General features: G+C 39.9%; 1 protein-coding gene across 7 annotated transcripts in view; it reads right to left on the reverse strand.

Moving 5' to 3' along the window:
• Positions 1-5,661: 5,661 nt before the first annotated feature.
• PLEKHM2 (pleckstrin homology and RUN domain containing M2) overlaps positions 5,662-13,687 on the reverse strand; it is a 416,125-nt gene continuing 408,099 nt past the window's right edge. For all 7 annotated transcript variants that reach the window (XR_014962413.1, XM_085608943.1, XM_085608947.1 and 4 more), the window contains one exon: positions 5,662-7,997. Coding sequence is in view for 6 of the 7 variants with exons in the window: in XM_085608943.1 (XP_085465069.1) it covers positions 7,860-7,997 (138 nt within the window). In the remaining variant the exon portion in view is untranslated. The remainder of the gene's footprint in view (positions 7,998-13,687) is intronic.

Genomic DNA, 13,687 nt, shown 5'->3' on the forward strand with positions numbered 1-13,687 from the left:
TAGATAATTTTCTATCTTAGAGGCAACGATATCTGTCTTTGCGGTTTCCTCTTTTTGCCACTATTTACATATGTATTTTCCATCTATAATAGACTAAATATTTGGACTTTTTTGTCCTTATTGTATGACGAGGTGCTCTGTTTCTATCACTGAGAAGTTGTATTAAGCAATACTTTCGAAAGACACGAGCCCTGTGGAACATTTGTTAAGAGATGAATGTCTAAACATGGCGGCGTCTTGTAGTGAAATACGTGTTTTCATTTAGCAGGGTCTTGCCTTTTTGTTAACGACTTTATTATATTCTTTATATATTTCTTTATTTATTCATATTATTTATTTAATATATCTCTTAGTGACCATGTACAACAGTACAATGTATATAATGGGCTATCTCATGGGTTTACCAGACGAGAAGTTATGTTGTGCTTTTAAACTTTAATAATGCCAAAAAGGAATGGCTAATCGGGAGTATGCTATATATTCTTACATATTTGATTATGCCTGTGATTAGTTTTGCTATTTCTGAGCCTATCCTGCTCCTATCCCGAATGTCGTACGTATAGGTCACGACTAGATGTCATTCCAAACATGGCGGCATTTGTGTTGTAAGAATCGTGTTTGGTTTCATACTATTTTCACCACGCACATGAAGCCCCGGCGTCGTTCAACGTAGTGACGTGTATATAATGCGTCTCCGCGGATGTGAAAGCGTTTGCTCGCTTCTCACAGAGATGCTTTATTTGGCACTCGAGAATTTTGACGTGTAGAGCTATTAAGGTAAGAACGAGCCGTAATTTAGGGACATCGTCTGACTTCTTGAAATACATTGCACTCATACCGTGGTGTTTTTGGCACTGGAGTTTGCTTCTCTCTGACTTGTATAGTGTGGCTTAGACACAATTTGCTATCATCGTGTGATTTGTAGTGATATCACCGAATAGCATATTTTGTAGTTTTATTTAGGTTAGGTCCCTATTAGCTTTTTTTTGAGAAGGAGATCAGAGAGGCTCTTTAGTAGCGTATCTGTAGTTTTATTGATGTTAGGTCTCTATTAGGTTTTTGATAAGAAGATTTGAGAAGGTTCTTTATGTATAACTTCTAGATGGAACCTCCAAACGGGTCTCTTTTTATTTATGTTTTTAATTTATTGTATTTGGGGTAGTGTGTCCCCGCTGTTAATTACTTTAGGGGTGTTTACCATAGGCTAAACACTATGCCAATTAATTACAATATTGCCCATGCTGTTTTTACCTCGGTCTTACTGAGGAGTTTAACACGAGGTGATTTATTGGACTTTTTTTTTCTACAGCCTATCCAGATTTAATTTGCAAACAGAGAACCTTCGCTCTTTTTAAACAAATCCTTTCAATACGACAAATAATCGTTGGATCTTTCTGTCTACATTTGTTTGAGACAGTGTTTTTAAATTCTTGGTAAGTAGCTGCTAACTGAATATATATTTTAGGTAGTAAAGTAATAAATATTTACATTTTGATGATTAGAGATAATGAATTCATTTATAGACTGTGATTAAAACCAGGTCCATCAAATTAAAGATAAATATGTGAAACGAGCGCTCTCCAAATATTTTAAGGTGAGAATTTAACAGCAGCTTAGTTTCTAAAATGGTTGTAGTATGTTAAATTATACATGGTTGTTTAATTAACTAATAAATTGCCATCTTTTTGCTCTTTGACAGATATATACTACATTAGTGAGACCTGTCTTTAGAAGCACAGAGGTTCATTGCCAGCTAATAAACACAGGCATGAGCGGAGGTATTGATATATCTATGATGGTCTTCATGTATGATCTACTTTTCCTTGGGGGATACATGTCTGTAATTTGATTATGGATTCACATAGCAAAATGTAGGGTGATTCTTATTAAAACCACACAGGAGGAGTCATCTAGTGTTCTTGGGTTAATATGTTTATGCCAAGATGTGTGAGTTGTAGTTCTGTATGAGTTGTGTGGCATGCTATTGAACACTCTTAGTGGGATGTGTAGAAATTTATGAACTCCCTTTAGTGCGTAACAGAGACCGAATTTATAGATTATTTTTTGCATGGTTGTTTCTTATATTGATCTTGTTACAGCAAGGTTTCTTAATTTTTGGAATACTAAAAGAATGTTTTAAAAGAAAGATTTTCAATGTTTCTGAAAAATATGTATGTCTTTTGTTGTTTTTAATATATTTTGTATTATGTTTTGTGTTAGGTATGCTCATTAATATGTACTAAAGGAAGGAATATTATTGCCAGTCCTGAAGAAGGTGGTTTTATCTTTTTATCCCACCGAAACGCGTCGACGCAGAATTCTTGGTTGAATTTGTCTTGGGACTAGAATTTTAGAAATTTGGGTGAATAGCTCCCGGCTATTTCTGGTCCACAAAGGTTGCAAATCAACATTGGTAAGGCACAATTTTAGTGCTTTTTTATATAAATTTTTTCCTTGCACTTGATGCCTATTCATTTTCTTCCTATAAAATATTGAATTGATTACACTGTTTTAATTATGTACTTTGTGGATGAATATGTACATGTGTTTTTTTAAGAAAATGTATTTGTGGTGCTCTTTTTGATAACCCATTGCTGTGAATCAGATTATTAATGTGTCAATAAATTTTATTTAATTTAGTGTAATTTTTCTCACATCTCATTTTGAGTTGTTCTAAGTGTGTGATATATTTGACTGAGTGATATATTTGACTGTATGGTACAGAGTTGGTGATCTAAGTAAAGATTGTTTATGAAGTTCAAAGGGAAAAATTTCTTAACTATAAAGTTAAGAATCTTAAGTACCTAAACCTGGCTAAGAACTACAAGCAGTGTCTCGGACTAGAAAGGAGCCATTCTGGGAGTCGTCAGAACAAAGGTAGCTCCCCAAGATATGCTGGTGGTCATAGGTTAAATAGAAATGTCATTAAATATTTTAGCACAACCTTGCAAAAGTCCTCTATGAGACCTGCATCATAAGAAAATTGAAAGGAAGTTGAGGCTTTGCTTGGTGTGCAGCTTCCATAATGAAAGCCTCAGCTATGAGAACTTATTTTATATCTTCAAATATTTAGGTAAGTAGCAATGGTGACAATGGCAGTGATAAGATGAAGGGAATCACTTCTGCACGTGCCTTTTATGTTTCCACTTGCTGGGTTGGGGCAGTAAGGATTTGTCCTTCAGATGCAAACTTTGAAAAAAAGTCAGTCGACTCCGATCGTTTCTCAGAGCCCTTTGCCTGTCGATGAAATGTTATACAGTGGGTTGGCTCCCTTCCTATGAACATAAAGTGCTTAACTTGGTGCAAATAATGCATTATCTTGGGCAATGGTCGAGATCCAAGCAAAAGACTCAAAGAGCATAAGATCAAGACATCCTGAGCTCAAAACCAAAGGAATTAACTGGTAAAATACAGAAGATCAGTAAAAACGAAAAGTGAGTGTTTTGTATAATGCACTAAATGTAATCCGTGTGTATGGAAAGCTAATATTGAGGTTGTAGTGAATGGGTGATTTGGTCGCAAAGGTTAGCATGTAACATTACGGCAGCATGTTTTTTTCTTTTTACTTGTTTGCGAAGTAGACCAGGTAGTGATAAGCAGACTGTCAGCTTCAATAATCACAATTCATGTAAGGCTATTTTGCTGAAAAGTTAAGGAAAGGACTGTTCACTTTAATATTCAGAGTAGGAAGAAGGTAGTTTTGCCCAAGAAGTTCATATGTTGTGCAAGCGTGTGGTCCATGTCCTTCAAAATGTCTAAGTTGCAGAAGGTGTTTAAAGGAGAGGCAAGGACGTCCTGAAGGCGGCACGAGAGGAGAGTTGACGCAAAGCAGTCTGGATTTAGCTGGGGTGATTTTGAGTCATCCAATATTCTATTACAAATGGACAGACATTGACAATCAATATTCAAGGTTAGTGCTTTCATGTGAAACTGTACATTACTAAAAACATGGTAGCCTTTTCAATGCGCTTATTGTGTATAAATAAGTCATCAAATGCATATAAACTCAAGTAGTGAAAGGTCAGATTGGATGTTCTCAATCAGACTTATCACTTTCATATTACCATGTAACCAAGTGATAAACAAAAACCCAAAACATCAGTTATATAAACTCGTATTTAATGTCCTAAATTCCAATGTCCCAGGATTTTCTTTTCTGTTCACCTCGCATCTAAACAGAATTATGGTGAGATATTTCGGTTTTAGTATTTGGTTACAGGCTTTGTTAACATATGGCGGTACTGAACACTTAAATACAGAGTCTTCATCATGCAGCCCACCTTCGCATCAACATGAGCATCTTATGGCATGGATCATGACCCTCTTCACAAATACAGCCGTGGATAGAGAATCCTGCCTCCAAATGTGTGTGCAAAAGAGTAGATAGTTGGGCCCAACGAAAGCTACCATATGTTCATAGTAGCAGCCATTCCATGGAACCTTTGGGAGGGAATTCGTGTCACTTCCTGTTAGGCACCACCAACCAGTAGGATGAGCTTACAGTAGGATTACTTCCTGTCAAGAGCTGGAAGGTGTCCATGCAATGGCAGCTGCCTTCAACAATATAAGGCACGGACACGCCCACACAATTCCTATATACAGCTTCTAAAACATACTTTGGAACCTTTTTGATTTTACGAAGGACATATTTTGTGGAAAAAATTAAGAGTTCAACAGCCCATGCCGTTCTAATGTAGTGTTTGTTTTTTGTACCTTGAGAATGGTCATACAATTTCCTCAAGAATCCCAGCTCCTATATAGCACAACACCCTGAGGCTAGGTCTCATACTGGGTTTCAAATGTGTTATAAGAAGGAAAAGTAATTGTTGTGCCACCGAGGGAGAGTTCCTGTGATACAAGTTTAACAACTTTTTGTTTGAACTAAAAGCAATATTTAAAATAAAGACAGTGAAGGTGATGATCTAAGTCCTAAACAAAAGGAAGACAATTCCCCTTCAAAAGTCTTCTAATTTCAGATTTGAGGTTTGGACATCCAGCAACTGATTATGGGGATATTTCCCAATAAGATAACAAACATCAACCCGGGGCGAAATTAGTCAAATATATTTCCCAACAAGTTAACAGACCTCAGTCCTGGGGTGAAAATAAGTAACATGATAGATACGTGATCAAGTTCACCCTACCCTTAATGTCTTTTGATAAATCTCAGACTGCACCAATAGGCAGGTTTTCCGATTATGTAGTCACCAATCATCCTTGCAGCGAAACAGTCCCACAAAGATCCCATCTGAATAGCCTGGTGCATCAATGCTGAGCGCGTAATTGTACAAGCTGTGCCAATGGCATGCATGGCAGCAAGGTGTCCATTGACTTTTCAGATGGATGACTATGCCCTTGATATCAAAACACCATCCACATGAAAAGGCTTTCCTGAGCAAAGTTCTGAACTCATCCAGAAAAATTAGATGCTAGTATATCCAGACCGCTCTCGCTAAGAAGCCACTTGAACACCTTACCTCACCAAGTGTTTGACAGCAATCACTGGGAGTAGATGCACTACAACTTTCAAAGTTTTTAAAGGCCGGTGGGTACAGCTGCATTCATAAATAGACACCATACCTTCGCAATTACAGAATACATTTCGGATGACAAAGTAACACGTTTTTCAAATAACGCTAATAAGGCATTACATTTCACAAGTTAACCTTTTTGCCTCTGCTTTATTGTCAAACAGAAAATGGATGGTGGCTAATGGCCACGTTCTACATCTCAAACAAATGACTTGTGCTGCAAGAAAGTGCTTGGGTGAACACAGGATTGTCAAATGATTTACTCGCTGTTAGTCTTAATTAATGGCGTAGACGTTAGCTATATTTACTTTTTCCAGCCAATTGAGTTTGCAGAGACTTATCATTCCCATAAACCGATCTCTGGAGGGAAATGCGATATGCGCCTTAACCTCTATATTTATTTTTCAAACCGCCTCTTTCGGTCTTCTTCAAGCCAGGACTCGAAAAGATCAATAGATGAGATAACCCTACTGCACTGTTGGTAACCAGAGATGTCACCTTGGTTAGACCTCTATGCCCCGCGCAAACTTTTGCCGTTCGAGATTTTGGTGGTGATTGAAGCATCTGTCCCTGCAGAGTTCACTCCAGCCCCCTGCAAAATAAAAATTCCTTGTATGCACTTCGTGTGAAAAGCTCTTGTGGGCTTCAGAGTACACACCACAGTGACATCACTGCAGAAGAGCTTCAGGGCTGCTCTGAACGGAGAGAGTGCTTTAATAAAGGTTTTGAGAAACACACAAGAGGACACAATTTACATAGGATCCTAAAGTCTCATTGCCGAGCTCCATTTGTGAGTGGGGTACTTGGGCACCAATCTTGTTGCATTCTACGAGGGAATGTCAGCTCCCTTCCAACCGCGGCAGTATCTGCAGTAAAGTTAAACTATCCAATTGCTTCCAAGATCCATAAAAGGAGGATGGCCAGTGTACAACTATCTCAACACACATCATAAGGTCTCAAATCCATCTCTGTCCAGCTGTATTTGAGTATGGAAAGCATGAAAGAGGCAGGGATGGGTCAGTAGTTTCCTCAACATAGGAAACCAGCATGAGCTTGAAAAAGGCAGCCTCAACATGCAGGTACCCTGGGAGGCTTACTTCTATAAAGTGACTTTTGTAGCATATAGACATTATGTACAATTCTCTACGTGATAAGTAATATGTTATTTGAAGTATTATTTAAGCAGTATACCTTGCTTACCAGTTTCATTGGCCTCCACGCGTATTCAAACCGCCTTGTCTTATCACAGCTGAAGAAGCCTAACAGGACCCTAACTTTATGTCTTGCATACTTAACTTTGCAATGGTCTTATTTCTCCAAGTACAGTGAGGCCCAGGAAGCGAAGTAAACACCACAGTTCTTTTTTTTTTATTAGGTTAGTGGCACCTTTTGCCAGGAGCTGCCTGTGCTTTGATGCCACATGCACACCCAGGCATCCTCCATCTTTAACCTGAAAAATGTCCACCATCTCAGGAGAGAAATGATGAAGTCTACCAGGGTGAAAGAGAAGGCATATTTTTGGTCGCAGAACTCAGCGTACCATAACCACTGACCCCAAGGGTGAGGCAATGGAAACATATCATCAGTCACCTGACCATGTCTATTAAATATACATATTAAACCTTTCCAAAGCACACACCAATATACATTATGTAGGTCCAACATAACATACAAACATTCCAATGTACAAAGTATAATTCCTATCCACCATCTGATGAAATTTAAAACTACTAGAAGCTAGCAATGCGCCTAGGAGCTGTCCTCTGTCCATCTAAGAGGTCTGCTACAGCACTAATGAGCCTGGGGATGATGCCCCTCAGCTTGGTCTGAGGAAGTCCAGATAGTGGTAGGTGTTAGTATGCCCATTACATTTGAAGGCACCTTGGGATAAATGCACCAGTTTCTTTAACTTGACTCAATCCCTCCACTTCAATGAATTAACAAGAAGATCTGTGCTTTCGAAGACCCACTATCCATCAGTCAGTCAGTGGGGTGCTCCTCTGATTGGCAGGGTTACAGGAGGAGACAAACGTGCTCTGCTTCAGTAAGCTGGACATACTAGTCATACCGTTCAAGTCCCGCACTCAGCAGTGGATTTTATGGTTCAGAATTCCATGAGAGAGGAACATGACAATGACGCCGGTCTGTAAAAACAGGAAGCAGGGTTAGCGGGGTTAGCGGGCCAAGGGAGGCCTGACATCAGTGCAGGAATTGTCATCTCAAATGATAACTTCAGCTGGTTGCAGGTTCTGAGCGCGGCCTACTCAGCTCAGCTCTCTGTATACACTGATGAGCTCGGAGTACAGTCCTTCCTCCTGTACAACTAGTCTAGCACCATGGGTCCCTCGAGGAGCGGCCACGGTGCAGGCTGTCGCTGCGCTGCCAGGTACTGTGGATCAGACTGAGGGCATCTTCGCATTTCTTCTTGATAGAGGGCTCCTGAATCAGCTTGCGAGGGAGGGACACCTGGGGAAACAAAGAAGAGTAGGTTCAAATAAATGTCTAGGGACACAGTCAACACAACAAAATGAGGCATGTCACATTTTGACTACTTTGCAGGGACAGTAGAGTCAAAGTAATAGACAAGTATATTCTAGCATTCCCATTCACTCTCCTTTTCAATGCTGGGAAAAACAGGCCTTGCATTAAGATTACTGAAAAGGTATTGAAAACCTCTCTGGAGCACATACAGACAGACTTGTAAAGCAGAAACAGCTTAAAAGAACAGAAACATGGAGTGGAGTAGAACAAGATGCATTTGGTTCCTCTTTCTTTCACTCCAAAATAATGCGAGCTAATGTAACTTGTAATCTGTAAACTAGAATGTTAAAGACTCCTTGGCTTGCCATACTTTGACCATCCAAGGGTCCTATTCGGAATATTCTTTAAAATGTATTAATAACATGGGTATCAAAGGGAATGTGTTATTAGACCCGTGTATTGACATCAACCACAGGACTCTTTTGTTTGGAGACTGTCCTGGCAAGCCTACAATTTTATAGTGTTGTGTTTCGATTTAGATACCCGTATATAGATTTGCCTGAATCATGTCCTTATATAGGCACAACTCGCTTTGCCCTTATTTAGGCATTAGCCATGCTAACCAAATACAGGCATGGTCACCTACATCCGTCCATCCCACGTCACAACGAGTTCTTAGAAACCTTAAGCCGAACGAGACTTTCCTTAGCCAGGATTATTGATTTCTCCAAGAACCCATCTATTATGCATGAACTACTATTCCTTAGGGGTTCATCCATGACGTCTTCCTCTGCCCGACTTTACGTCAATGCTAACATTCCTAAGCACCTTCAGGTATAAATATGCCTTCCCTTACCATGGCAAACCACGGCACGACTCAGCACGACTTGACTGCACGGTTCGCCACGGCAAGTTCGGAAGAGACCATATCCCGGCCTGACACACTGACCAGACGCGGTCATCCCTGCTCGCAGGGAATCCAGTTTCCAGTGTTCTGACTCCCTTCACGGGGTGTTAGAGTTTGAGACCTGGATAGAGATTCCCACCTTGCTTATTCATTCTAAAGGTATGGAGCCGACTAGAATCTAGAGGGACTCTTGGTATACTAAAACTTAGTATATACCATACTATAGAAAACAGCACCTACTTCTTACCTCGCACTACACTTAGGTTAGGTACACAAGGGCTGGACTATTTTAGAAGCATCAGAAGAGAATTCACATTTTAGTCTGTTATTTATGTATGTATATATCTCATAGCTAAAAGACAATGCTATTGCAGTATTATTTCTTCTTACTGCTTACGCTGTGCATAATATATATTGCTTTCTGTTTAATGATTGTAACAACTCATATCTCTTACACGAGAAACAAGACTGTTCAATAAAACCTTTTATTGAAACGCCCGTCTATCTATTTCTGTGCAACTCTGGAGAAAATAAGCATGCACGATTGACTGAGTGAAACTGTTATCTATTGATTCCACGATTCTGAGACACGTTCCGATTGTAAGGGAAACAAAGTTGTCATGTTTATGCAGTTGTCAGAAACTACTCCCTTCTTGTTTATTCGAGAAGTTTCTAGTGACCTCTGAGTTAGCTGGCACACAAAGTAATTAAGTTTAATGTACTCGATAGAAGCATACTGACCTTAGTCCTATGCAAAAACTATAGTGTATATTATTACAATGCGCAGAGCTTATAAGGGAAATAGGAACTATACTACAATAGAGCAGCCCATGGTCTCGGCTACCTGCAGCCTCATGGGGAAAGAGTGGACCAGGTAAATCTAAAACTGATGCTGTGCTGCAAACTAGGGTTTAGGTAAAGTAGTCTATTTTCTCACTGCAGACAGCTGCTGTAGACTCCCTACTGTTCACCGAGAAGTAAGTAATACCATTCACAGGTAATGCAGCAGAGGTAAAAGTCAAAAATGAAGACTGTTCTTATATGCAGCTTGTACTAGTGAAGCACCTTAGTGAGTCTAGTAACTTGCAAAGAAGGTGGGTGTGGGGAGTGCTATGTTGACATTTGCAAATTTCAGCTAATGGAATATTTTCCTAGAATGCAGGACTTCCTGCCATCTTGTGTGGAATGTGCTCTAGGATTTTGAGGTAATGGTCTGTTGACTGCGCGGCAGCACTGGTGGACGCATTCTGTAGTCGACAGCCTTGTGTTTCAAGCAGCCTCAATGAGCACAGTTGTTGCTGAGTGCTTCATATGCCTAGTGTGTAGTTTGTTATGGATGTGGTTGTAGCAACAAGGAACACAACAGCTCTTCAGGAAGCAAGTATACCCAACAACATCCTGCTCATAGCTTTGAGTAAGGATAGAAAAAGAGGACTATAATTGGCTGATTATTGTGGTGATCAGAAATCTCTGGGTGCAGGAAGAACTCAAGTTTACTAAGAACTTTTTTATTTCTGTAAATCTCTATTAAGGATTCCTCCATAACACATGGAATTTACAGGCTGTAAGTGAAAGTGGTAAGATAAATGGACATCACAATAGGAAAACATTACAGGGAAGAATGTCACCGACAAAGATTAATAATAGGCAACAGCTTCAATATTTTTTCTTTATTTATTGTTCTGTAGATCTGTCACTCTGGTAATTCACTGTTTCCTCCCCTGAAATTGGAACTTTATCAAGGCAGTAGAAATTAGTGGCACAGAAAAACAGCAATTTCACTAACATTAAATATAGATGTTTACCAACGAAAAATCTTAATCGAAAAGAAACTATGAAGTATTTTTGAGCAGCAAGCAAGCTAGAGAATAAGGTGTTACATCATAAGGGAAACAGTATGTGCCTCCACCAGAAATCAAGTGTGCTGTGCATAGGCCTATTTGTTATAGAAAAGTGTAAGGTTGAAAGAGTTGCACTTTATTAATATGCACTGTGTTCGTACTTGGGGCAGACTGTTTCATACATACTCATCATATGTAGCACACTGTAACCCAAAGCGACATTTTCCTCAGTATTTTATATTTGGTTGTTTCCGATTGCGTCAGCTGTTGCCAGCCACCATGGATTGTGGCATTAGGGCAGACTCGGTGTGGCTGACAGACACTTAAGTGGGCTGTGCACATAATTGTCAGTGTCTGCACAGTCGAATCTCCTAGATTATCTATGGCACTGCCTGCAAGAGCACCACGTTTTTCAGAAACCAAATTTGTGCTGACCGAAAGAGACTCTCCTTAGATTTGTGGTCACATGGCTGCTAGATACTGTGATGCATGTACGCACAGCGTCAAGACCAAAGAAATCAGCTAGTTACCTATACCTACAGTTCTCTAGCGTTTTTTTTTAATTGATTCATATACTTGAAATCATTCCCTGTTGTACAACTGGGAATCCCTAGTAACTTTAAATAACAGTAAATAGTATTAAAATAGCAATGAACCTAACAGTGTTGGCTTGGAAGCACTTACCCTTTACTTAAAAACAGCAAACTTCAGCAAATGAGGTGGAGGTGGGAGTGCTCTACTCACCCACCATAGCTCAGATTTCATAGAAAGGTGTGAAGGATGGACGGAATAGGCAGCATGCTTTTGACTGAGAAAGAGGGAAGGTCACATGTGAATCTATGAAAGATGCCAAAACTGTGAAACTGGAATTACAGGTATGTAGCTAATTTCTTCTCCAGGATAGATTCAAATGCTTGAATCAGAATAGCAAGCAGTACACTGGATATAAATAAAGCAGGGAGCAGGCTGACCTTTACTGAAACAGGTTACACAGAGCCACTGAAGCGTGAGGTGCTGCATTCACATCCACATGAAATTGTGCTACATTCAATCTGTCTTGGAGCGAGTGATTGAACAGCAAGGGATCGTTTGACCCTTAGTAAGGACCGGTGGTCGCCATTTTTGCATACTGACTGAAGTTAATTCTTTCCTGCAGTTTTCTTCAGTGTAGCATCAATCATTTCACTGAGTCATAGGATACATCCACAGTCTGACCTAATAAAAACTCAACTCAAATTTCCCGATGGGGTTAAAACATGGACAATCATATTTGCCATGAATTGTAACCAAAATATGGTGTAACTACGCATAAATACATGGACTGATCCCATTATTATGTGTGATTCAAATGATAAGACAAGTCTCCCTATATTTTGTGCTTTTGTTTCCAGTGTTGTGTGTGTGAGAGATTTGAATGAGTTCCTATTGTTAAGAAGCACTCACTACTCAGTCTCTTACTGGTGTTTAAGGTGTAAGAGGAGCAAGTTCTCTTGAACCATTGTCTATTATACTACATCCACGTACAGCCAGAAGTACTTGGGAAAATATGCCTGCAGGTGGCAAATTTTTACGGGGATTGACTTTTCCTTTTCTGACCAGAGGACTCCTGTAAATAGTTCATGCATATGAGCTTCCCATACTTCCACCTATGCCTCCTTTGTCATAGTGGTTTTGCTCATTGTGGGTTGGAACTAAAGGTCTGCAATGAGATTGCTTGGGAATCTCCTCCACAGCAAAACATGTTTGAGCCTTCTGTATACCAGTACTGTATTATTCCACTATCCTGTTGCTTGTCTCTATTGCTAATCCAGGTCTTACTGTATTGGCCACAACTGCAATCTACAGGAGGGCACTAATCCCATGCTTGATGCCTACCAATGATGTTCCTCCATGGAACAGGAAGCCTTCACCAATGCTTGTGGTTTTGCCATTCTCTCTGCTGAGGGAAACACTTTTCCCTCCTAGAAATTAAAACTTTGTAGCATGGTGGACACTCAACTTTTGTACATTCAATGTAAGACTCGACTGATGGAAAATGTTGATACAAGAAGGTGTGAAGGAGCAAACTCTTCCTCTGACGAAGCCTCGACAAGCCAGTTGTTCAAGTGAGGATAAACATGGTGTCCCTAGGGCCAAGAAAATTGTGAATAACGGGTGCTAACTTTAGCCTGAAAGGAAGTGCCTCAAATCGTAGTGCTGCCCTGCCCCAGAGAGTCAGAGATATTGCCGCAAGATTTGGGTGCATTGAGACATTTCTGCTTTCTGATAGTGCAGAGAAGTAATGAACTGCCATTCTTGAAGCACCAGAAGAACTTCCTCTAACAAGACTTTTTAAAAGGACTGTTTCTTCTTAAACTTGTTTATTTCTCAGACACCTAGGGTTAGTATCCACTCTCCTCATTTACTTACTGAACAGGCAGAATCTGTAACAGTAGCACAGATCCCCTTGGGATTTTGGAACCTTTTTGATCACTCATTTTAGAAGGAGAATTTGCAGTTATCACAAGTGCAGATGTTGCTCCTTCTTAGATAGATGATTGGGAGGCTTTCTAAGAATGTACAAGATGTGTCTGAATTGCACAATTTGGAGCAGCCAGTATCTGTGGTGATCTGTTACCATGAGGGATCAAAACAAAATTCTTAGTGATTGGAAGTCTGACTCACTTTTGATTATCACGGGAGCATTACTGGGCTGAGCCCTTCTTTCCTGCTGATTTGTGAGAACCCCAACATTGACCTATGTTCGGGAGTAGCCTTGGTCTTATTTGGCTAGTCTGGGGGAGGTAATATTTTACGCTCTGATTGTCAAAATGCATGTAAAGGATTTTAATCTACACTTGTGATTGGATAATATGGTTCTCAGACACCCATGTCTTCTCAGTAATGCCACTTCTGCAAGATGACACAAACCTGCATTCAAGACATCC

The sequence above is a fragment of the Triturus cristatus genome, chromosome 1_2 (genome assembly GCF_964204655.1).
Source record: "Triturus cristatus chromosome 1_2, aTriCri1.1, whole genome shotgun sequence".
Classification (NCBI taxonomy): domain Eukaryota; kingdom Metazoa; phylum Chordata; class Amphibia; order Caudata; family Salamandridae; genus Triturus; species Triturus cristatus.